A 27,467-nucleotide genomic window follows, 5' to 3' on the forward strand; every position below is an offset into this window, starting at 1 on the left:
CTGGAGTCTAACATTTCTTTGTATGAACGCCCAGAGGGAGAAGGTATAAGAGAACAGACAGGGAATCTATCGGGAAGGACTCCATTGCTCCAGTAACACCCGCGGTCGTTTGGGTCCTAGTAAGTATAGGTCAGTCATCATGCAATAAGATGGAGCGAACCACGACTGTGTACATTCAAAGAACCATCTTCGGTCCGAGATATAATTTTCATACTAGGGTCATTTTTAGGCTATACGGGCTTTCTTTAACCCCAGTTCTTTATTTATTTCAGATTTAATTTAGGGTTCAGGATCCTATTCAGATACTTTACATGGAGGAATGTGCTAATCTTTACTGTGTAGCTGCAGGAGGTGGCACTCGGGGCGGCAAATCCCAATTTACGCCTTTTGCGACGGAATCTCTGGCATCATCGGTGGACGGGTGGTGAGTCCTAGAAGACTTCTCGGCAAGTGACCATCAGTAAATTGCGTTCGAATTGTTTGGCGCTACTTGCGGTGAGCACCAACACGACGTTCCCCCTGCGTGTGGAATGTCGCGGCGGTGAACATCGGAAGGTTCGTCGAAGCTCTTGGAGCAGGTAGAGCCGCGCGGGGGGGCACTCCGGGGGGGGGGGGGCGGTAGTGTCGCAGCTGACACCGTCGTAAATTCAGTGATGAATCTGATAACGACGTAAGCTCCGCCGTTTGGCACAACGTTTGCACGCTGACGAGGAGGCATGTGCCATAAAGGCGCAATATAGATCAGCAAAAAGGATACTCCGCAGCGCTATAAATAAAAGCAAAGCTCGCGGCTGACAGAATGAGGTGAATGAGGACCCGTGGGGACTTCGGAATAAGCTTGTCACTCAGAAAATCCGTACTTTGCGGAAGCCCTGTGAGCACCGACCAGATGGACCGCATTGTGCGGGTATTGTTCCCCAGACACAATGAGAGAGCTCGAAGAAGCGGTTCTCACTATGAAAAACAGGAAGGCGCCGGGTCCTGATGGCATCCCAGCGGAAGTTCACAAACTGGTGTTCCGTCAACGGCCAGAATTCCTGCTTGAAGTGTTGAACGCGTGCTTGAAGGAGGGCATTTTTCCTTGTCGTTGATCAGTAAGGGTAAAGGAGACCCGGAATTCCCGTCTGCATACCGACCACTGTGTATGCTTGACTCGGCCGGTGCTCCTCATAACGCTTGATGTCAGAAATGCCTTCAATTCCGTAAGATGGACAGATATGCTAGGAGCACTAGAGAACTCCTTTCACGTGCCAAGCTATCTCTTGCGGATATTGAGCGATTATCTGAAAGACCGCTCCCTGCTCTATGAGACGCTAGAGGGCCAAAGGAGGATGGAAATCACGTCGGGAGTAGCACAAGGATCCATCCTAGGGCCGGACCTCTGGAACGCTTCCTACGATAGTCTGCTGAGACTCGATATGTCCGAAGAGTCGCGCCTGGTCGGTTATGCAGACGACATTGCAGCACTTGTTGCCGGATGTACTATTGAACAGGCGCAAAGCAGACTTGGCATAAAGATGCGACGGGTAAGCGGATGGATGACTGCTCACGGTTTGAACCTTGCGCTAGAGAATACCGAAGTAGTCATCCTGACCAGAAGGAGAATCCCGACCTTGCGTGCCATATCGATCGGCGAGTTGACTATAGAGTCAAAACCAGCGATTAAATACCTTGGTTTAATGCTCGACTCGAAGATGAGCTTCTTCGAGCAAACCAAAGCAGCAGTGGAGGGTTCTCGGAACTAATAACAACTCCCTTGCTCCCCTCCCCTCCCGTTGGTGAAAGGAATTCCCTGACGTGAAGGCTCCCAAAGCGGGAGGGCTAGACCGAAGTAATGTGTCAAAGGGTTCCAGGCTAGTTCTCTGATGACAGGGAGGTGTTTAGTTGGTAGTCCGCAAGTGTGCTGTTGCAGAAGTCCAACACTCTGCGCGTAAACGCATTCACCTACCCTACTCCCAAAAAAAAAAAATCCCAATTTACGCCAAGTCCATCTCTAACATGCCACAGGTACGCCTTACCGATGCACCCTTCATAATTTCGTTAATAACGGAGGAAAATATCGCTGATACTGATAACACATAGTCGTCGGCATACATAACTAACTCTTCCTTACACATGATCAGTACCAGTCGAATTTCAGCCACCACTATCAATCACTGGAGAAAACAATTTAAGGGCGTCCCTTTCAGTTCTGGCTAAGTTATTACCTCCTAGGTAGATTGTACTATATATCTTCTTTGCATAAACACTATCCATTGGAAATTGTTGCCATTTAGCCGCACCACATCTACACGCCATCTCTCGTGGTTTACTGAAAAGCGTTTCAGCTCATTCCAAGCCTTCCCTAGGCGCCCTTACTCTTCCTTTACTGTTCTGAGCAAAATGATCTTGGCGGTCTTACTTAGCCATCGAGGGAGAGACGTAGGCAGCGATGTGTTACCTATCCACTACTACTTGCGCTCTCCAATTACCGGTCAAGCTCTTCATTTTAAATAGTATCAGTCTAGCGTACTCCGATGATACATCCCAACAAATCAGTGGCAAAATGGAACCTTGGCGGAATTTACTTTCCACCTCAAATCCCCTTAGATTTTACCTTAGTACAGCACGTGAAATTTGGCGCCATCATATGTCGCTCTGATAATAGCTATTGAAAAAAGTTCACTGACGGTTTCGTGCAGGGCAGTGGCAACTCATCAAACGCTGCCTCACCTCTACGACAGGTGGTAATCGCTCCATTTTATATATATATATATATCGCAAACACGACATGAGTGCGAATTATATTGAAATGAAATCCGTCGTAAGTTTAGACTTAAATCACACCGAAGTGCATTTTTTTGTTGAGGCTGCTGCAAGTCCTGAGTCTACAGAAACCGTCAGTCATTTTTTTTTGATAAATTTCGGAGTTTAACCTAAAAAGAGGAGTCCGTGGACTACAAGAGAGCGAGTCAGGTTGCTTCACAAGTGATCCGGTCCGTCATCAAGTGGATGCGGACTAAAGACTTCCGCATCCTCAGCAAAAACAGCTATTAATTGGTCCGGAATGCGTCTTCTGCGTAGAGAATGCTAGATAAACTCCCTGTTCCCACTGTCGAAAGTTTTCTCGCAATTGATGAAGATCAGGTGAAGCGAAGATCTATGTTAATCTTTGTGGGGTAGGGTGTTGATGTGGGCAATGCAGAGGGATACAGAGCAGAACCCAAGCTTTCTAGATGTTCCTTGATGCGTTCCAGTATTACTCTAACGATTTTATTTGGAGCGATAGGAAGCACGCTGATAGTTCTCCAATTTTCACACTCAAAACGATCATCCCCTTCTTCCACTCTCTGGGAAAAATTTAGGATTCCCAAGATTTCCGCACTAGAAACTGCAGGAAGAGCGGCTTTAGCCCGTTTGAGTGCATTTATGACCGAAATAATGTCTCTTCTCCTTGAGGGATTGAGGGAACAGTTCGCATTCGTACGTTACATTGACGGTTAAGGAGGCCTGGTGAAGTGTTCCTTTCATCTTGCAATGCATCTATTGCGTATGACAAACCTTCAAACCTATTCTGGTTAGAACCCTTTTGATGGTTTTCATATTCCAAGACAGTACGTGAGGTATGCTGCTTCCCCGTGCCAATAACTTGCGAGGAATCTCTGTGAATTTGGTTTTTAGGTAGTTTGGTGGAGGTTTATTGAAAAGGAACCTAAATGACCGTTGTTAAGTAATTGTCTAGGACCCGATCTAGGGTCTTTGACACGAAAGAGGAAAGACTGGTTTGCGGAAAGTCTTTTGCGAACTCATGGCTGCACCTACTCACTTTGTGTATTATCTTAGCGCAATACAATCACCATAATTCCAGCTAGGAAAATGGACTTTAAGTATGTGTTAATAATATAGTTGGCGTAATTTCGTTGATTTTGGAAATGCTCTAGGGTTAAATAAAAATTTTGTATTGGAATGAGTTGTCATGAGCCCGCCATTCACTTAATGGCGGGCCGCACTTGCTCCAGAAGCAAATTACTTCTTCTGTTAAGTGGTTAAGTGGTTTCGATCGCAAGGCAGAGGTGTGAGAGTGAGTGTTTACCTTTTATTGCCGACACAGTCTGTCAAAAGATTAACTTTTTACCCGTTTTACCCTTTTTAAGGTTTTGTGTGAAACAAAACCTTATTAGAATCGAGACGGTGTCTGTCTGTCCGTCTGTCCGTCTGTCTGTCTGTCTGTCTGTCTGTCACACCCGATTTATTCGGAAACGACTAGACCACGAAAATTGGTGAGAGTATGTAATCTGGTGATCCCTTTACATGCAATAAGTGGCGCCATCTTGTGTTAAGTTTAAGGGGGGGCTCCCCATATATGTGAATGGAGGGTGCAAATTTTTTTTTTTCACAGAATGTAGCCATGTAGGGTATCAAATGAAAGGTCTTAATTAGTACTTTTCGAATCTGGTTCAATATTTGATATTAGATGAAACATAGGGGAGTGAGGGTTCAAAATATAACCCACAAAAAGTGTAACAGGTCTCGTTCTCCGAACCTATCCAACCGAAAAATCTGAAAAAATGACAGTGGTGCATCTCTACGAAATCTAGGCCTCAAAATATATCCGGTTCCGATATCTGCACAAATAAAGTTAATAATAGTATATTTCCACATTTTAGAAATTTACCCGGCACTCCCCCTTATGTTCATCCCGGAAGTACAAAATTTGGCATGCGTGTAATGAAGAACATAGTGCACAGTTTGGTCAAGTTTAAATAAAATCCAACTATTACTAACAAAGTTATAGGGGTGAAAACTTTACAATTTTTGTGAATTTCATGGACTCTACGACCTGCATGACCGTCATCATCACATATCAATTCGTCAATACCACAACGAAATGAGTTCTTATGAATTGGTCGCAGAGAATTATTTTGTTTTAGTTTTTTAGTTATTTGTCAGCCAGACATGTTTGTATGTAGGTATATAATATATGCGTGCTAATGAACTTTGCGGGTAGTGCCTAATTCAAATAGATTAAGAAGTAAATCGGAAATATGGGTAACAATCAATTTAATACGTGCATATAAATGTACAATATTCGGAAATAGGCAGTTGTTTGTTTAGGGTGAATGTGATATCTATGCTGTAATATGTACGTATGTCTCGTAGTTTGGAAAATATGAAGGATTATGTTGAATTTGTAGCTATATACGGACAGAAAAATGTGCGTTGAAGTTTCTCACATAAGATGAACACAAAAACCTTTATACCCGAAGCGCGAGCTTCCGGTATTCCGACTTGTTTTTTTCTGTAACGCTGATCGTTCGTGAGTGATGTAAGCTTAAGAAATGTAAAACTTTCTACTCCAGCGTGTTTCAATTTAACCACAGTTAGGTGGCTGAAACTCAAAAAGGCGTGCAGGCCTTTGTTAATAAATATTCTATCCTTTCGATAATCCGGCCTGCTGCGATCGAGGTCTCCACAGTTAATGGCATGTTGATATCTTTCTCCCAGGGGGAAAACCTTGCAGGTTGGCCGAAGCGTGTTTCCGATGGGGCAGACTTATTTGCACACGCTCGGCTTTCGCCAGACCATTGATCTTCATTCGCTTCAACAGCTCGTTGGTGGCTTCAACTGAGTTATCGTCCGGTTTCGAGGAGAGGAACACTTTTGCCTGTACATTCCTGACTCCGAACTTACATTATGAGTCGAATTTTACCAATACCTCCTAGCATTCCCCATTTATGCGGAGTTAGATAAGCTAGTTGAACATCTGTGGGTCTTTTAGCGAATTTATACCTGACAGACTAGATAGCTTACGCTCATTCATATGAATGTTCGGCAACCTAGTGCATGCAGCAGGTCTCCTGGGAATCTGGTCGCACTGGATAACCTTCAGCTCTGCGCCCTCCTTCCTTAAAACAGCTAGGAGAACTTGAAGCAGGAGGTACATCCCCGTTACAGCTTGTTATCTAGAAGATGCTCCTTCTGGCGCCATTTTGCTGTTAGCGGAATTACAATCCATCGGTGCCACCCAGTAAGTGACTCCTGACCACATCATTGAAAAATCTCACAGCGCATGCCGCGACAACGCCCTTTGCTGCAAAAGTAACTTCGTCTACGCGAGCACTGTCAAACTCTCGTGAGATCGCATGCGTTTTAAAGCGGTAAGCTTCTCCCTTTCCTGGTTTTCTAAACGTTTTTTATTCTACTAATTTTATTAACAATGTTTGGTATTTATCGAGGTCTTCATTTTAGAAGTCTAGTCAATAGGGCAACTTCGGAAAATGAAAAGTATTCTAGTAGGACACTTACTTAAGTTTAAGAAAACTCCAAAAATAATCGATGACATCACATACCGGAGATATAATTATCGAGTACTACCTGCCGTTCGTGTCGGTGCGTGTCCAGATCATGCTTGTGTGGAGGATTCTTATGGGTCATTTTACATACAACATGAGGATTGTCCATATATTGTAATTACATCATAGTACAACCAGGAATCAGATGATCCAAAGTTTCACATTTTGTACTAGTCAATCGCCATATGCTCCTTTAGTATAAGCTTTCTATAAGTACGTACGGCGACCACGCCAGCTATCTGCGCGGACAAATGCGGATGGATGCATGACTGCCAGAAATAATCCATATGCGTACTGTGCATTGTCTTCAGTGACCCCTCATGGATTCGCTCCTGGTACTTAGGGGTGGTGTTGCTGTCAACAGCGCTCCTGTCTCCCATCCCAATTCGTTACTGGTTGTTTCTTCTTTTTCAAAACGATTTCTTTTAAGTACCTCAAATGTATTAGCTCGTACCAAGCACCTAGGCTATATTATTACTATTGTTATTACGTTTAATCCCATAGCTCTTCCATTAACACTTTTTGGTATGATATAAAGCATGCCATTTCAATGGCAATTACTTTGAACTTCCTTAGCTTTCCTTATAAATTTCCAAAATTAAATAAAATATCCAAATCTCCTCGATTAAATCTTTACCTCCAGATCAGATAAGCACTTAATAGCTCATTCGATATTCAATGGTAATCTGTCAAATTTCGAATCTATTCGGCAAGTACTGCAATTTTTAAGAAGATCAACTTAAATGAAGTTCAAATGTCAACACGACAAGAACCGAATTCCTATTACTGCTGCTGACACGAAAACCACTTGTGAAATTCCTGCCAGTTTGAATTTCATGAAAGTTGAAGGTAACGCTTCTCTTCAGATTCTATTTTATATTTCACATTGGAAAATAATGAAAGGAAGGAGATTACGACCTACTCATTTTCGCATAGAAGTATCTTAGAGATAGCAAGGCATGCAAGGGCACGTTGAGTACGCTTTCAAATCGTGTTCTTCTGTAACAGAAGGTGACCTCAATTTCTCACCAATATACATAAAAAGCTCCTGCCTACGGAAGGCATTGCGTTGCAGAGAAATCCTAATGAACTGTGTACGTACGCAGGTGTGATTACTTTACGGTTTCAGAATATCGTCGCTCTACGCAACTTCCAAGGAGCCCCACAAATTGGAATAAAATATGCACGATCTGCTAACAAAAAGTAATCTCACACTGTGATGGATGAATGATAAAATTGTGTAAATCTGATTTTATGAAAAAAACACACTATAGTGCAATGTAAAAAATACGGCGTTGGTTAAAATAATTATAAAACGAAATATTCTTGAAACATTTCCATGAAAGTATGTAAATTTCAAGGGATAACTTTCCCTGCCTCAGTGTCATGCAGAGTTTGCACACATACTATTGACGCCGGTAATTCAGGTCGTTTGCTTTTCAAGATAAATTCACATCCGTTTCTGACGTTCAACGAGCTTCCATGTACTAACATCCATAGATTAGGCTATGCATGATATAATAATGTTCGTTATTGTGATGATGGCACAATCAAAGGATGGTTTGAGCATCATCCTTTCCATTCTCGTCCTCGGGTTCGAATCCTGGTTTCGTCATACTTGTCCGTTTTCGTTCATTATTCGTTCTATGTTCCGAAAAAGATTGAACTATCGATCCCTACTTCCTCATTTGAATATTATCCACAATTCCGTTAAAGTCGGAACAGTAGTACTAAATCCGAAATGCATTACAATTCAAACAGAAAGTGGCTGATTGGGAAATAAAAGCAAGTCATCAGTGATCATGGAATTTAAACGTATTTAAATCTTCCAATCCCAGTAATTCTCTTTTAGTTTGGAATATGCTCCTCCTTTCTTACACGAATCTCGGACAGCTCTTCATTCTCCAGGACTCCATTGCAGTTTCGACAATCAGGTGAAGTGCACAGTTCAAAGCGAAATAAAGCTTTGCGTCGATTATCACTTTCAATTATTTCCGGACTGGCTTGGAAATAATGGTCTGATTCCCAATTTTAATGCAAGCACCAATTTCTCTTATGGTGCTTGATAATGAGGGCCGCTTCAATTTTTTTCTCCGCAAGATTCAATCCAGAGTTTTATAACCAAGCCTAACCAAGTCACTATCATGTAACCTGATCAAACGATCTGTTTCTTCACCGCATACGCCATGATTACGGCGAGCCGACCTAGCTTGTGAACGGGGCAAAGACTCTAAAGAAAAGAATAAAATATGGTCCACAACATAAGTCAACCCAATGTCGCAAAAGCTGCTTTCTGGCAACTGCTCGACATAAAGGACGCGAACATTTTAGCTTATTAGCGTCACTGAGTGCCAAAGCCCTACAACCATTGATTTCTTTGTTGCAAGTTAAGCTACCGATAAAACAACAGGAAGAACCCACTGGCCCACCGCGATTCGAATGGTGGCATTTTCGTGAGAAGAGATAAGAACTCTACTTATTTGCGCGACTACCGACCACCAAGAATTTCGAAAAATCGTTGAATCAAGCTAAAGGCACGACCACAAAGCGGCCCCTTGGGATCTTCAAGCCTGGTAAGTGGTCATTGACGGAGATAGGCTTTCCAGCGTGGATCTTCAAATGAAAGTCGGTGAAAAAAAATGTTTCAATCGTAAGCTTCACATCGATGTGATGTGTGTGTTTGGCAGATTTATATGAATGCGAACATGAAAGCAAAGAAAGCGATTGATGTTACCGAGAGGATATGGAACATCTTTGTTTCGTTAATCACAAAGACGGTATATTACTTAACGATCGTCAAGTTGCGAAGGACAGATAGTGCGACTATTTCAAGTAGATTATAACAGAAGAATTTTCTCATCCTCACTTCTACAAGTATTGCCGAAATTTGAAGCAATTCCACCTATTAACGGCACAAGAGTCGAGAACCAAACGAACGAATTAAAACGGGGGAAAGCAACATGATTAAGTGTCATCGCAGCTGAACTCTTGAAAGCAAATAGTTGAGAGTAAGCACTGTGGTTATGTAAGTTCTTTAATCAGGTTATTGAAGAGGGTAAAATATTGACTAGCAATAAAGTATGATCATTCCACGTAACAAGTGGGGATACCGAAAACCGGTTGTTTGGGTAAAAGGTTTTTATGTTCATCTTGTGTGAGGAACTCCCCGTGCTCATCCATGTACACATCCAATTGATATAAAGCATCTTCACGCATTTCCACTTTACTCCGTGCCCAGAGGTATGCATTATGTGCTTAAAGTAAATACCACTGGCAAACTTAATTACCACATCCATACACATACACATGTTTGCCTCCAGTAATTCATACTCACCATATTATGCCTCATATTACCCCTTATACCGATGCCAAATCTTGTACTTCTAGGCTGAAATTAAGAAGGTTTTTTTCAGATAAATTTCTAAAAATATAGTATAGGAATGAGATGTATTTTGGGGCCTAGATTTCGTATAGATGCACCATTGTGAATTTTTTCAGAGTTCTCCGTTGGATAGGTTCTGAGAACGAATGAATTTTGAACCTCACCCCTCTATGTTTCACCCAATATCAGAAATGAAAACAATGATCGGGCCCTTTTGTGTCATATCCCACATGACAATATTCGGTGAAAAATAATTTTACATTTACCTTTCACATCTTCTCACCAAATTTCGTGGCAATTGGTTCAGCAGTTTCCGAGTAAAATGGGTGTGGCAGACAGACAGACACTCTACCGATTTTAATAAGATTTCGTTTTAACACCAAACCAATAAGGGTTCGTTTCACACCAAACCTTTAAAAGAAAGCAAGTCCAGAAGAACACCCAAAGTGTCCTCCGATCCGGATATCATTCCATACTATGAAGGCACTACTGGCAGTCAAATGATCTTGAACTATAAAAAGTAATGAATGACGTATTGCAGCAATGGAGACGAAGATGTTGCGTTGGCAAAGTGGTATGCCACGTCATGATCACATCCGAAATGAGAACATCTGCAATCGATATGGGGTTGCCAAGATTGGTTTTGAACATTGGGATTTGATGGGAAACGACCAAAAGACCTTCCGAAATAACGATGGCTTGACACCCTAGATGGTAAACGGGACAAAGGCCGAAGAAGAAAATGAAATTATGTAGTCGGCGTAACCACAACATAGCCTCCCCTGACATCGGAAGATTAAGTACATCGTTGCTCACGTTGCTTCATAGCAGTGAGTTCATAAAGGAACTCACATCCGAGGAGACAACGTACTCGTGGGGTCGGTCATGGGCTGGCTCCGGCCATGCAAGATTTATTTATTTATTATTAGCGAGCACTAAACAGAGTAAACTCCAGTACTTATTGTCCTCAGGGTGAGGAGAAACAAGAAGAAGAAGAACACCAGTAAAATACGTGGGAAAAATAATCGCCAACAGGGATTTCCTTATTAGAATTGAACGCATTTCCCACTTCCAGGGTCGCCACCCTGCAATATTTTGACTTTTACCTACCTTTCCATAAATTGCAACTTCAGCCAAGCCAATTAGATGTCTTCAATCCGCTCTAACGTTTCTCTATCGTGTCTAGAATATATGTGGGATTTTTGCCAGTTTGGGCAGTAGTACCAGCTTCTCCCATTTCAATAGTGCATCGACGAATCCCTCGGAGATGCTCACTTTAAACAGCTCGGCGAAAAAGTTCATTCTGAACTTAACTAATGCAGTGTTGCACCAGTACTTGATTCCCAGATAAAGTGCATCTCCGAACCATGCACACATTACATGCTTTGAACATGCATCCACGGCGGCGCTTGTGTTCCTACGTTGATCTACCCACGCCTCCATAACGTTTTTCTGGGTTTCCATCTCCGTCCTGGCGCTCTCCGTATAGTCCAATAAAATTTGCTCAATGGCGCCCCAAAACATACAACACACCAGTGTAGGGTTGACAAAGGTCAGGTCTACAACCAAGCAAGACGCCTCCGTTCGAAAGGTTTTAACATCATTTTTTTTAGCTAGAACTGAATCTACCCTCGCAAAATTTTTAATACACTGCGCCACTTTTTGTTTGTTTCTCAGCACTCAAAAACCCGAGTGTTGAAGTCGACCGCAATCAAGATTATTAAGCATTTTTTTCAGATTTAGACTGCTGGGGTGCAGTTGCATACCCATATCGCCACTCCGCCGTTAAAATATATGATACCATACTCAACCATGGTGATTTCAATCAGGTACACTTAATGGCAATTCCCATTTTGATTGCTCAAGTAAATCCTGAGCGACCTGCAGTGATATTATTTATTGAAAGTTCATCTAGATTCTTACATTATATTAGGCCTCATAAAATTCTCTTTCTCTTCTCTGCCTATTTCTCCCCTTGGAATTTCTTTCTTCCTCCTATCTATTACAGAGGACAGTAGTAACTGTAATAAACTCTGGGAGCTCAATTTTCCTATTACTGCTTTTATACAGACCCCTTGGGCGTTTGTTCGCCCTCCTTTTGCTTTTCATTTTACAATCTTTGGCATTGACAGAGGTCTGAAAGTTTGCGAGGTTCACCTGAATAGGACTTTATTTTGATGACGGAGTCCCTCGTGCTGTCGCCTCTCTTGAACAAACGGAGCGAGCATAATTACCGTTTTTGTCGTCTAATGATCTGCTTTCAGCTCATTTTTCTTCGGATTTGTCACTGGTGTTCTCGGTAAGGTTGTGCTTTGTTTGAACACTTCTTTCTTCAAATCTAGAGGAAATAGAGGTCAAGAGATATGGACGACCGTGAGCCGCTTATTCATTCCCAAACCCGTCGGTACTGCACTGTGAGTTTATTTTTCTTTTGTCTTCCATAGTCGTGTTGTGTCTGGCTATTCTTTCCATAGTCGTTTTGGTCTACACACCAGAGATAAGTAAACACTGGCTTATGCACAGTCCCAAAAGAAGGAGCGTGAACACATATTTACACCTCAACAGGCACGCCCCTATCTGGCAACTGGGGTTGCGTCCAATAGGTGATCTGGTAACTCCTCACAAGCTGCCTGTATGTCGTACTTCTCAGGAACGGTTGTATCTATTGATAACAAATTTAATGAAAAGCTGGTAACTGTGAACCGCTACGCATGCAGTGAATAACACCGTCCTGCATGGAGTTCCTATACATGTAAAAGGAGGGTGAAAACTGTTTTTCGTTAAATATTAGCATGTGGGGTATCAAATGAGAGGTCTCCATTAGCACTTTTCGAAGACTTAGCGTTGTTTGTCAAAAATGTACTGCCTAAATGAAACAATGTTATGACTATCCCCATGGTGTGACTGAATTGTATGTATGTATGTATATAACTAAATAGAAAATCAACTTCTTGAGGTTGTAGTCCAAAGTGAGTCAAATTCACCTTCTTTTCATTACACAAAGAAAATCAAAGTGTATCCTTACTTCCTTCTACTTCAAATCATAGTGCATGTAATAGCCACACTGCTGATAAAAATAAACGATATGTAGTGCATACGTTCGCAGCCCGCAATTTCTTGTCAACATTAAATATCAATGAAGCCCCTATCCTGGTTTTCCTCCAAGCACGTGTAACCCTCGTCAGCTGCACCCACGAAGAAGATAAAGTTCCCTAAGCATCCCGAAGTATAATATCACTTACAAGTCTTCATTGAATACAATCTGCTTTTATGGGAGCACGGATATGTACGAGTGGTGGTAGCTCCAGTGCATAGCCCTTGCTACTGACTTGCTGCGCTGAATCTTGGGAGATATACAGCTTGCAGATACCATAAATTATACAAAATACTTTATGTTTGCCCAGATTCTGAAGCTGTGTAGTGTTCTAAGCTCACTAAGTGAATATCTTTCTTTTCCTTCCTTACAGGTATCCACAGCAACGGGCGTTATCTCACACTTTGTGAATCTTCAAGTTGTCGTCCCAGAAGCTTTCATCCTCGGATCTGGTGAACTACACGTTGATATGGGATCAACTATCAATTTGGTTTGCATTATTGAGAAGGTAAGCATAAGCTACAATAGCGTATACTTAATTTTGTTAAATTTATTTATGGATTTCCTTCTGAGAGTTACGTTTGTGGAGTGAATTCAAGTCTTTATTAAGTAAGAATACTTATGGAAACACGTGTAGTTAATAAAGTGGGAAATTTCGATAGTTACTGACTGATACCACGGGTTGTTATAAATATGGTTATTTTGAGCTCCTGTGCGGGACATGAATGTGATTTAAGATTTCTGGAGAAGCTTGTATGTATTCGTTTTCAGGGTAATTTACTCATCAACCATTCTGGAATAATTATCAACAATTGAATTATGGTCCCTTCATAGCAGTACTGGAAAGACATTGCCGTAAAACATCCTTAATTTGATGACGATGTTCCAGTTATATGGGAAGTATAGAGCGTGTGACGAATGGTACTTCTTTGGGTAACATTTTGGTCACTACCAGCCTCGGCAAAAACATCGCCTACATAACAAGGAAGTGTCTGGATAGCTTACTGGTACGCGCGACAGACCACCACATATAGTTTGGCGTCTTTCAAGTAGGTCATCTGGTATTTTTTCAAAATATTCGATTAAGAAAAAAAATAAGCGTTGGCGCCGGCAATCCAATTAGATTCGGACCTTGAAATGGGTTGGAGCACTCATTCAATACCATAACGTTACACTGTAGAGTTAGAGTACCTTGAACGAGACACTGTGACCAGCATTACGCTGACCATGATTATTACCATGATTTGACTCAGGTACTCATTCACAGCTAAGTCGATCGGTATCCGAGGTCAAATCACAATATAAATTCACTTCCACTAGTGAGATTTGAACCACGCTCTTCTGTACAGCAACCTGATGCTCTAACCAATTGAACTTTACGCGCACTTAAAATGTGGAACGCTTCGCGATTTTGCGTGCCCTCCTTACCCAGGGGCTGAAAATAATTTTTCCTTATATTGTGTGGGAACTATAAACAAAAGTATCAACATATGACATACGGACGACCCCCCAAAACCTCACATATCATACTGCACATAATGACCCACTGAGATAAAGATATAAAGAACTGTCCGAATGGTTCAGTGATTACAACGCTAGTCTGTCGCTGTTTTACCTGTGTTAGGACGCTATGCCGATAATTCGCGAGATTTTCAAAGGATGAGAAGTGACCCTACCTGTAACACAACGTACGTGTGAGTGAAATAATCGTTGTAGTTTGGGTGAAATTATTACCCAAGTGGCGACGTGATATAACGAACAATGAAAGATTTAGCGTAAATTCCGTGACACTTCATTTGAGAAACAGCAGTTGGTGATTTTCATTCTAAGAAAAGTTATTAGGTTAAAAAATTGCGAGAACTATTGCATGTGAAACACGTGTACACACAGATACTCTAGGTTTACAAGAGTGCGAATAGGATTAATAGAAATTGCGCTCTGGTCCACCTGAGAAACTATCGCTGAAGCGAGTCCTCCTCCAAGAAATGAGTGTTATCCCCGAAGTATGTTGTGTATTGAATTAATTGTTAAGTATACAACTTTACAAGAACGTATCGTAACAAAATTTCAGGTCAAACAATTATTAATGTTGAAAAGGATCGGTTTTTATTGCTGAACCACTCTCAATAACCATACAATACAATATCAATGAGTAAGAGAAAGTACCTCGAGTTTGCAAAACATTCATGATCAAAAACGAAACCCTTCAAAGAACGGCTACCTTCTATGATGAGTCCAAAATCAATTTATTCCGAAGCGACGGAAAGATAAGATTTTGGCAAAAAACGAAAACTAAAAGTGAAGAAAAAAATATAAATGGAAATATCAAACATGGTCATCCTTCGCGGCTTCGGGGTTAGGCGCATTATAGTTTACAGAAAGAACGATGACTGCCAATGACTACGTCAATATTTTTGAAGAAAATCTGCGCTGAGTGCTGAAAGACTAAGCAGCTTAGATTTACACCAATTTTTCCAGGGTAACGATCCAAAATGAAAGCATATGTAGCCCGGACCCTCACTCCCTTATAACTGCCCTAAAGACACGCCTCCCCAATTACCGGATCTCACTCCTATTCAAATCTATAGGACCAGTATCGGAATATTTGTCAGCACCACCTGTCTCTAATAAAGTAGAAATGTAAACGCGATTCTTCGAAAAATGCTATAGTCCTTACAAGTAGTAAATATAAAAGGGGGGTGTAAACATTTTTTTCACCGAATGTGGATATGAAATAAAAGGTCTCGATTAGTACTTTTCGAAGCCGGTCTTAGTTTGAGATTTATAAGAAAAGTGGGGAGTGGGAGGGGTGCAAAGTTATGATTTCTTTAACGGACCCATTCTCAGAAACTACCAAACCGAAAAATCTGAAAAAATTTACGAAGCTGCCCCTATATGGTGCCCAGGGCTCTGAACTACTCTCCATATCGATACTGTTCAAATTAGTTAATAATAGTATATTACAATATTTTGGGAAAATGAGTAAAAACCCCCCTTAGGTTTATCCCAGAGTTTATAGAACTTGGTAGTAGTATAAATATCATACGAAGCATATTATCCCCAAGTTTGATCAAAATTATGCTATTAGCAACCAAAGTTACAGTAGCTCAAAGTTGTGTTTACAGTGTAAATTTACAACCCGAAGTACTAATTCTGACATGCTAACTGCATATACATAACGGGATAATGTATATACATAATGGGATAATTCTACACTCAAATATACTTACAGAAGAAGGAAACAAAACCATTTCATACCTGAAGCGCCCAGCTTCCGATTTTCCGACTTGTTCAGCGTTGTTGGCAAACTTTTTTTTGACCACCTATGTATGTGTGACGTTGTGATGCGCGATGCTGGTCGGAAAGAGAGCGACCGGCCACGAGACCGACGGAAATGGTTCAGTAGCTGGCCATGGAATAAACGATAGAATAATTTTACTAATTTCTCACAATCACCAGAGTGTTGACATATATTTGAATTAATTTTAATTTTCTCCCCCTCACGTAATAGCAAAGTGTTCCAATTTTTAACAAATTGTAAGATTCGTAAAGCCGTAAAACTCGGGATACCAGTGGATTGATGGATGGCTGCTTCTTCTGCCTCAGATATATGTGATGCCACGGCCTTTGAGTTGAAAACAAGCGTAAAGAATAATATGCATGACCCTCCCCCTCCAGAGCTTCAAAGGTTAAATTAACAGGGACAAATTCTGGAAAATGCCAATTATGGCAGCTTTGACGCAGCACCTAAGGTGGGGTTATTCAATAATCAAATAAATGGTGACGAATGGACAAGGCTGTCGTACGGGAGTGTGAAATTTGTATCGTGATTTGACGTCGGATAGTAGTCCACTCAACTGTGAATGAGTATCTGAGTTAATCAGGGTAATAATCTCGTGCGAGCGCAATGCTGACCACGTTGCCTCCATACAGGTTGCTGTAATCCTGTAGTGTACCGTCTTGAATGAAGTGCTCTAACACACTTCAAGGCCCTGATCCAATATGGATTGTTGCGCCAACGATTATTATTATTATAATGAAAGTGAGGCTCAATGTCACAGGCTTATGTGCTTGGTAGCCACTTTCGGAGGTGTGCCCTTCCTCAAGGACAATTTTCTCCCTTTAAGTAAATAATACCATTGTGGTTCTATTGGATTTACTGAAACCCATGTCTGAAGCACCAACTGTCAATCAAATTAACGACGCGATATCGTTCCGAGATTTCAACAGTTAGCATAGCCATATTATCCGAATAAACTTGGATGTGTATTGGGAAATTCTGCAGTTCGCATAGAAATGAGTCAATCAACATACTCGACAGAAGTGGCAATAGCACAGAGCCCTTTGTTACTTTTCCTGTAGGTTGCAGTAAACACCCACCTCCGAATCCATCAGACTCTGCATTCGCTTAGCGTAGATCTCCTTAATTAAGTATCATCGACATCATGCTCTCGGGGGGCATCGTAAAGTCTTTGGTAAGGCTAACAGTCAAAGGCCCCTTCAGTGTCTGTGGACACTCCCAACGCGCACTCGCCTTTCAAAATTACGTCCACTGTCTTTGAAACCAAAGAAGAAGAAGAATAAGGATGGTATGTATGTTGGTTTCCATTTAGTGAGTGCGACCTTAGCGCATTTTCGGAAATGTGACGCTCGATCAGTCTCTCCAAACATTTTCAAGAAAATGATATTAACTTGACTATCTGATGTCCTTTGAATCGAATGGTTATTTTTTTGAGCTTTGGTATGGAAACTACCTTCTGCTAAGAAAAATACCTAGAGGTCTCTCTAACTGCTCTACACCCTCCTTTCGTTACCAATCCCATGTGTTTGAAGTGCCGCTTTAGTATGGTAGCTCTCACTTTTCCAGTGGTGACCAGCGTTCTTGCAGTGTTTTAATTCCTGTTGTAAGGATTGTAGGAACAGCCAACTTATCCTCTCACTTTTGCCATTTGTACGCCCCGGATGCTATACTTCTAAGAGGGTCTGTACCGACTCAACTCTGGAATTCATAAATACTCCATCGCGGCTTTCAAAGGAAATTCAAATTACCCGAGTCACCCCTTTTAAGGACTTTGCACAGCTTTGAAGTTTCCCTTTCGCCTTGCAGTTTCTAACAGTATATTCTAAGGCTGGCTCTTATATTGACGCTGTGCGTTCGGGAAGTGTAATCAGTCTCATTCTTATTGCTTTTACAAACACGTTCCTGAAGTTGCCTGACTGACGTCTTTATAATTCAGTTTGTAAGGCTGCATTAGTTAGACTGAATTTGAAATAATGGCGGTCTGACCGTGCGACTTCGTCTAGCACTCGGCAGTCTGTAACCAACTCTAACAATTTTGAATTGTAGACTGTTCGGTTAATTACTTTCACTTCTTCTTACCACCACGATCGATCGGGCGCATCCTATGTTTGCAGTCACGAGACCGACTGAAGTGAAGAAATTAAATAGCCGCTCTCCACTGAGTTACATTTGCTACTCCCCTTACAAATATCTTGAGCGTTGCAACGTGTTAAGAGTTCAAGATTATTTAGGCTCTTCGCATGCCATGTTTAAAGACAATAGGTGCAGTTTTGTATGTCCTGAAAACGGTCGATAATCTGAAGAGTCCATTGTGTTCAGTGTGAGCCACAGCAAGGAGTACTTACTGAAGTATGCACCACCCTTCCCTAAAAAATAATCCCAAAGATGGACTTAGATTGCTTATTTGAAAGTGGGCTGGTGCACTAGCTTTTCCAAGTGGCAATCAATGTTTTCTTATTGTCAGTGTTTTTTCCCTTTTCTTTTCTCTCTCGTTTAGGGCCATTTTTTCTATCGAATGACAATTTATAAGGACATCGCCATTTACACTCTTTAATGCGCGGTATCTATTTATCATATTTTTAGCCTCTTCTGAGTGCGTGGAATGAAACACCTCACGTAGATAGATCGTTTTGTCGATATTCATCCCTTAACAGGAAAAGTGTTTCCCCTATGAGTGTCGGGTACCGGAAATATAAAATAATTTAATATAAAATATTTCCGGTGGCCCGACACTCATAGGGGAAACATTTTTCTGTCAAGGGATGAATATCGGCAAAACCGGTCTATCTATCAAACAAAAAAGGTTAATATTTGCCCCGTTACTGACTACAGGATTTACCGTCCTTTAGCTTTCCTGTCCCCCGTAAGAAAAGTCTAGTACTGATCTCACTTATAAAAATTAAGGTTTTTTGAATTTTGGTGAATGTAATGGCCAACTGCAACATTTACTACTATGGGGGAAAGTTTCATTTCCGCATAATACCGAATTAAAGAAATGTGCAGGTAACCCCAGCGAATCTCGGAAGCAATCATCATCATCAACAGCCCAACAACTGGTATCCGGTCTAGGCCTGCCTTCATAAGGAACTCCAGGTACCCTGGTTTTGCGCCGAGAACAACTAATTCAATATCCCTAAAAGCTATCTGGCGTCCTGACTTACTCCATCATTCCATCTCAGCCAGAGTCTGCCTCGTCTTCTTTTTCTACCATAGATTATACCTTATACCTTATAAACTTTCCGGGCTGCTTCATCTTGTACAGTAAGAGCTTTGATCCTATGGTGAAACGTTTCGAACGAAGCAGTTTCTATAAGCTGAAATAGGGTCTGTTGGCAGTCAACAACCGTGCGCGGATTTTATCATCATAGCTGTTATCCGTTATGATTGAAGCAATCAGTAAATATTAGTGTGGAATGGTTGGTCGCGTTCTTCGTTTGAAATATGTTCAATCAGTGTCTTTCTTCAAAACAAAACAGTAAGTTGAGGTTTGCATCGTAATATTGCTCAACACATTGCACATTGCAAGGACATAAACTTCTAAGACGATGCACGTAACTGAAGTGGACCAGGTAGGGTGGGGTAAATTATTATTTAAACGGAGTTTTGGGCGGCTGTGTCCGGATGGCTCAAGTGGTTAGAGCGCTAGGCTGTCGTAGGAGGAAGGTCGCGGTTCAAAGCTCGTTGGTGGCAGTGGGATTTGTTATCCAGACTGGATGTCGGATACCAGTTGACTCAGCTGTGAATGAGTAGATGAGGGTAATAGGATAATAATCTCGGGCGAGTGAAATGCTGACCACATTGCCTGCTACGGTGTACTGTAGTGTACCGTTACGGTCTTGAATAAAGTACTCTAACATAATTTAAGGCCCTGATCCAATAGGGATTGTTGCGCCAACGATTATTATTATTATTATTTGGGCGACTGCGCAACTTTTGACTCCTTTCCTTCCTTTCAGCGAACCTTGAAGGTTTTGTTGCGAGACTAAATGTTATTATAAACCCATTGAATCTCTGTCTTGTTTAAAGTTATTTTGAAAACACAACTTGTTAAAATCTGTCTGTCATACGAATTTTTCTCAAAAATAATTTCACCTATTGTCATGAAACTTGGTAAAATTGTGGCAAGTTATATTGTTCTACTTGGACTTTAAAATGAATGGTCTCAATTAGTACTTTTCGAGGCGAATATCGACGTTGGTTGCAAAGTGAGGGGGCAGGGTGAGGGTTCTTACCTTAAGAAGGTTCAAAAAGGGTCATTTACTTTAAGGGCCCGTTCTTAGAAATCACCTCAACCGAAAAATTCGAAACAAATGATACCATTCACATGGTATCTAGTGTATTCGGAGAGCACTTGGTCGATAAGCAGCTTGAAGTTGTCTGCAATTTTCTATAATTTTTATTGCTGGAGCTAGAATTGAACGTGTTCTTGACGTCAAGAGGTAGCTCAATAACCACATTGGTAACATCAACCGCTCACTGAGCCTTCTGGAAGTTCAACTATATATTTGATAAATAACTGCCACTATCAATTATAAGATATAGAGTATTCCCTCGGGAATCTTGTCTGCTGTATACAGATATTGTTTTCCGCCTTCAAGCGTTCCGTAAGTTATTTCGCTATTTCAGCGTTCTACCAATATTAGTAGTACCATTATACTTCTGAGAAAGTGCGCGCCTTAGCGTAAAAGGATCACTTGCTCCGTATATTTGTTGGGACAACTGCGACGTATTATCTACAGTCGTTCCAGTAATCTCAGTATTCCACAGCAATGAAGAAATGTATTCTAACCAAGCAGTCTTTATTACCAACCTGTTTCTGGTGAGGATTAAGTATCCTGGGCCTCGCATCAATGGCAATATACTACAAATTGTCTGGTGGTTGCTATTCGTATATTCTTCGCTAACATGCAAGTGTATTTGCTTGACCAGTGAGTCACTTACGAGTCCACGACAGACCCTATTTCTCCACGCCTAAACATGTTTGCGTTTCCGATATTGGCCAGGATGATGTTTAGGTAGGAGAATACAGTAGAATTTTTCCTTTTTTTAAGGTTAGTGTAAATACAAAACCTTATTAAAATCGGTTTACTGTCTGACGGTCTGTCTGTCTGTCGCACGCATTTTTCTCGGAGACGGTTGCAGCGATTGACCAACAAATTTGCTAAAAAGGTGTGAACTTTTACGTTGGATTTAAGAGGGGGTCCCCATACATGCAAAAGTGGGGCGTAAATTTCTTTTCCATCAAATATATTCATGTGTATCAAATTAAAGGTATCGGTTAGTACTTTTAGAAGCCGGTCTTAGTTTTGACTTTTGTTGGAAAGGTGGGGAGTGCGGAGGTTGAAAGTGATCATTTCTTTAACGGACCCATTTTCAGAAACTACCCAACCGAAAAATTTGAAAAAAGTCAAGAGGCTGCCACTGTATGGTGCCTAGTCCCCAAAATACCCTCCATACCGATATCTGTTCAAATAAAGTTAATATGATAATAGTACATTACTGTAATTTTTAGTAATTAGTAATCCTACCAAATTTGGTGAAAACTGCATTATTAGTGACAAATTTATAATAGGGCAAAGCTGCCACTTCTGTGCAAAGTCAAGACTTTGCATGTCAATATCACCTGAAAGTGGATATTTTCACATAATATATGCATATATTACGTGCTACATACTAATGGGACAAATGCATACTAAAATCTCTTTATAAAAGAAATACACAAAACCTTTCATACCTGAAGCGTCTAGCTCCCGGTTTCCCGACTTGTTTATTTTCCAGCTTCCCCACCCCGCTGTCAAGGCGTTGAAGCCACCAGCAATAATTTTTGGGATTGGGCTCTTTGGCGAAACGGTCTGTCTAGTATATGCAATACTCTGGTATTTTCATACTTGGAGCGACATAACATCCAATATAGAAACCAAAGATCTTAACCTCCAAAGGCTAAAGAAGTTTTCTGCTTGTATCGGTTGTGAAAACGCCTGGATGGAGTAACTTGCACTATTCACAGACAATAGCAACCTCCATTTCTATTTCATACACTTTAAATTAATTCTAGAAGTATAAAGATTGCCACCGGTATAAATGGGGGCATAATTCTGGAGATCAAAGACGATCCATCTATCAGTTATAAAATGTGAAAGTCTTCCATTTCTTGTGAATCTATTGTACTCTAAGACGTATATGGCATCATCATCCTATATCAATTCATAAATACCACAATAAATTAAGCTCATTGGAAGGGGGGTCGCGAATGCAAAGATCTTATTTTTCATTTTTCAGCTTCTAAAGATTTTGTTGAAAACAAAATCGTATTAAAACCTGTCTTTCTGCCTATGTGTCTGTCATATGCACTTTTCCCAGAAAAGGTTATATCCATTGAGACGAAGTCACTAGAAAGCTTGGAGCTGTTGACCTCCATGCATAGAGATAATTACATTAGTGCATGTTAAATTTACCGGGCATTCCTCATACACCTAGAAAAGGGGTGCCAATTTTTTTTTCACCACATATGGATACATGAGCTGTCAAATGAAAAGTTTCCGAAGTAGGTATTAATTTTGGCATTGGTTGCAAATGGGAGGAGTGTGGAGCTCCAAAAGAGATCAATTACTTAAAGGAACCATTCTTAGAAATTAACCATCCGAAAAAATCTGAAAAAAGTTATGTTGGTTGGTGTACACAGTATCTAAGCATCGAAATAATCTTTGTTACAATATCAGCCACCATTTAATGCGCAGCGGGCCAGTGCGTTCCTCACGCTGTTTTATCGATGGCTTGATCCGCAAAACGATAATCCGCGGCCAATGTTAAGGTGGGATGGTCTCATTCGGAACGGCTTTGCAATCAGTGACGGTGATAAAATGTCGGTGTCTTATGAGAATTTAGTCGATTTGCGTTTGACTGTTCCCACTATAAAATGTAGGAAGATGAGACAATCGTTTGATGAACCATGTATTTATAAGTATAAGGCCATGGGTGCCCGGAAAATCAATTATACGCTCGCCACCCTCACTGTGTGCTCCAAACCCTTTTCCCCCATAGCACCTGGTCGCTGACAAAGATGATATAGTCATTAGCAGACACGTTACAAGTCTTTCCATCGAGAAGTTGCCAAAAGGCATCTTTCTTGGCATCAGGTCGACCTATTTTTAATAGCGTCGCAGAAGCCCCTCTGAGATGGCAATACCAACATCCTATTGAGTGTGTGGGCTACCAAAGTAGCGAGAGCGCAGATATCAATGGGCTTCTTCCGAAGGGTTCTTGCGAGTTCCTTGCTCTTTCCAGTATTTGTTTTGCTCGGACTAATTTACTTACGCCCTTCCCCCTCCCCATTTCTCGACAGGACCGGGGCCCGCCGATCCTAATATTTACATACATATGTCTTTAATTTGTACATATATCTTTTAGTGTTGCAGTATATGAAGCAATATTTTGAATATTTTGCTATACGCGAATGGAAAAACCTTCACAGAAACTTTCTAACATAAGCTGACCACAATATACCTCAAGCGTCGAGCTTTTCATATTCCGACTTTTCGTTACCTGTTTTGAGAAATTGTGAAGTTTGATAGGGGAATTGGATTGCAGTTGGTTAAACATACCAAGCATCAACGAGGGAGAAATACTTCAGCACACATAAGGCTTCAAGCAGCCCGAAAATTTAGTAGCGATGAATTTTTGGTAGTCAGGCTATTGTTAGCTAGACAATTTTGTCCGACAGTCTCTGTTAAAAATCGTCATATAATAGCAGTTGATCAAACAAAGTGTGTCGCTAATTTCTTGCCAAAATGAAGAACCCTAATGGAGATCCTCTGCAAGCCCGAATGCCACATTCGCCTACTGTAGTTTGGCTGCTGATTTAAGTCAAATTATAGTGCAAATTTTATGTCAGTACTGAATGTTTCTGGTATTGGTTGTGCTACCTTAAAGGCAACTGACCTTTTCAAGCAAATGATTGAATGCATTATTAAAGGCAGATAATTTCGTTATTGTTATTAATATAAATTACACCAAGCGTTCGGGTGATCTCCCCTGTTTTCCTATACGTTTTCCATTTTACTGAATTTATAGCAAAACTAATCAAACACAAATCCTTACTTTCAACACTTTTTCAATTTTATGGTAAGATAGAAATCGAGATCGAAAATCAACTTTTTGGAAAACTTTACGTCGCCCGTACAAAATTCACGTCACTGAATATGGGTACCCATATCAATCTCTGTCAAAACTTCCCTTGCCCGAGCCGTGCGTTCAGTACCTTTTGATATCCCCATCCATAGCTGGCCTTGAATATAATATTTGTCTATACTCTACGTAGGTCACGCTTTCAGAATTTTAATGTATGCTCATATTTTGCCGCTTCCACTCTCTATCTTTTTCTGGAAAAACATTATTCCAGTAAGGATACTTCTAAGAACTAACCATCAAAGAAAAGAAACATAGAATGTAAACTCCTGGGCTGAAAATCACGTTACTTCTACATGGAAAATACCTGAAATTAAAATGTAAGAATGCATAGTCATTTGGCTCTTTGAGGATGAGGGTGTCTTTCGAATTCAAAAATGTCTTTATGAAAATGTATGTAGAAATATCTTTATTTGTCTTCTCTCAAAAATAGTGATTTCTTTATCCCCAAATTTGGCATAGTATTGAAAATACAGTTAATATGGAAAGTTCCTGCAATTTTCAGAATTTTTTTTTCTGCTTTCTTTCAGTCAGTAGATATGTGCTGCTGTGCCCTAAGTCAGTGTTTAACATTTTGAAGAGCTCTTTAAGAGTACCACTTGAAAAGTGGACTAAATCTTGCAGATAATCCCCGCAAGTAACTCAACACGTTCACCTTTCATTTTCAAACAAATTCTCAATTGTCTTCATGTACACATCCAACCACTAATTAAGGGTGAATCCTTCTTGACAATTAATGATGCTACCAAACCACTCAGACGGTTGTTGTTCAGTGTTAAGGCCACTTGATGTGTTCTGGCCGTCAGCCCTCTTAAGGTTTTATACCATGAAATGAAACAACTTTTGATACTTCACACCTGCAGTTTAAAATTGAAGGTCTCAGGTGATCTACTTATCAAGTGAAGTACCCTGGGGAGATTTTAATTTCTTAGTAATAAATTCCGGGCTTATCGGGTGCAACCATGTGAGCATCGTATGTGGCCCTCGAAATGGGGAAAGTGAGGAGGTTGACGGAAAATCGCTGAGTTCCTTATTCTAACAGATGAGCACCATTGAAGCAATAAAAACCAGAAGGGTGCTTTACTTGAGTGCACGTTGCCTGAATGTTTTCAGTGAAAGTGAAGCCTCAAAAGGACGTACAGCGCTTTATGGTTAGCGAATTTGAACACTTGTGTAGTCAACTTTAAACAGGCTTGAAAGACATCAGGAGTGGTTCATGTAATTTTTATAAGTTCACCTTAGTTTGAGTTAGAAAATGGTTGTTCATTCGATGTAGAATGATTCAAAAATTTTGAAATCTGTCGTTTAGGTATATAAATAATTTCGTATGGTAGCTTCAACTTCCACCTTTCTGGAGGTGCTCTTCAAGCATGAGTATGCAATTCTGTGTTATTTTCAACTTGGTGTGCCTCCATTATTTCCCGGCACTGTATAAATATGAGCAGTATCAACATCGCAAGAGCAGGGAATAAATAGGACTCGTTATTGTTAGGGAAACACTCAAGGACTTTATGTGCAATTTCGCAGGACCGAAAGTAAATATTGAGAATGTGAAGCAATAAAATCATGTCTAGGTTCAGAAATTCAGGGCAAAACTTGGTACATGGGGCAATCACTATCTCAATGCCCAGGCACTTGCTCACGCACGAATACGTAGTTCAAGAACACATCGTGATGGAGTGGAGCTCAAGTGCCTTCCATTATGGAACAGGTTAGACCACCACCATGCATGATATTGTGTGAATGCGAAGAAGCACACCATCATTACTCCTCGTTACAGCCCCATTCTCTTCCAGGAGTCACTTCATCTGCACATTATACATTGATATACTATGCGAAAATTATTATTCTTGGGAGGCAATATACATGTGTCACATGTGATGATAATGCACCGCGACAGTATTCAAGGTTGATGTTAACCCTGGAGAAGTACTCTTGTTCGCGGTGGCTCCGTTCAGATATATTGTAAGTTTGGCGAAGTCTGCGTAGAGGCAATAGACTAACACAGAGCACGATATCGTCCTTCTATGAAACTAAAGTACTGACTAAGTAACAAACGCTGCAAGCTCTTCGTTGTTGCAGATAGGATTCATGCGGTTAAATTGGAGTTTGGACTGAGTATTTTGATATGCTGACACTAGAATACGAAAAGCCTCTTTTCCAACAATAAATGTATAGGTAGGACTTTCATTCGTTAAGACTATTCGATTAAGGTCAACTGCAGAACACCCTTCTAGATTTTACTACATTATTGCAGTGAAAAAATCCGTTAGATACCATAAATGCGAATATTTCTGGGAACCCTGCTAAAACCTACATATTCTGGCGGTTTCAAGGACACATGGTACATGAATGAATGCATGCTAGCCACATACATGATCACATTATCTCTTCTATGAATTATCATATAACAGGATACTTCCATTCAAAACTTAAATTTAGGGTTAAGTCATCCTGCAGAGAAAGTCATTCAACCCCCGGCGCGTGGGGGTGTGTTACATACGAAAAACATTTGTATCTCATTAAGGTGAGGTCATGTCGAGCACAAGTAGGTAGGGCGCCAGTAAAGTCGGTTGGGTGTTTAGTTCAATGGCGAAGACACATTGACGGCATAATGTCGCGCACATTATCGTCGCTGCTGTTGTGATACGTTGCCTCCCCTGTCGTCATATTTTATATTTTATTTCCTATTTTTTTCCATCCACTGCAAGATATATATGAGCACAAACTTGAAATTCTGTCGTTGATGTCTAATGAGAAAAGTTTCAACGACGATAACGGATAATGTTTATTCTAAAGTCGACTGTGCTTAGCTTTACTCTGGTTGATTCGATCGATGTGGATGGAAGTTATATTGTGAGCTCTGACATGACTTTAATTGGAAAATGAAATGTTTTAATCTTCGCTGAGAACTAGGGCAAGCAACTTGTAAACGTCTGAAAAAGTTTCAGTGGAAAGTATACAAGTCAAGGCAAGTTAATTTGCTCCTTTACTTAGCAAGAAAGGATTTTCCATGAATTTCACGAGAAGGATTTAGAAGTCGACTTTGAAGACATTATACTGCTCAAGAAGTCCACCCAGGAAGTTTTAAGTGGAGGTAAAGCAAAAGTATAATTGAATTGATTTATTAGTTCCTTGGAACCATTACTAGATTATTGGTACTGCAGTTGACAA

General features: G+C 40.7%; 1 protein-coding gene across 5 annotated transcripts in view; it reads left to right on the forward strand.

Moving 5' to 3' along the window:
- LOC119646703 (zwei Ig domain protein zig-8) overlaps positions 1–27,467 on the forward strand; it is a 631,176-nt gene that overhangs the window by 566,106 nt on the left and 37,603 nt on the right. For all 5 annotated transcript variants that reach the window (XM_038047280.1, XM_038047277.1, XM_038047278.1 and 2 more), the window contains one exon: positions 13,182–13,316. In XM_038047280.1, the coding sequence (XP_037903208.1) occupies positions 13,182–13,316 (135 nt within the window). The remainder of the gene's footprint in view (positions 1–13,181; positions 13,317–27,467) is intronic.

The sequence above is a fragment of the Hermetia illucens genome, chromosome 1 (genome assembly GCF_905115235.1).
Source record: "Hermetia illucens chromosome 1, iHerIll2.2.curated.20191125, whole genome shotgun sequence".
Classification (NCBI taxonomy): Eukaryota; Metazoa; Arthropoda; class Insecta; order Diptera; family Stratiomyidae; genus Hermetia; species Hermetia illucens.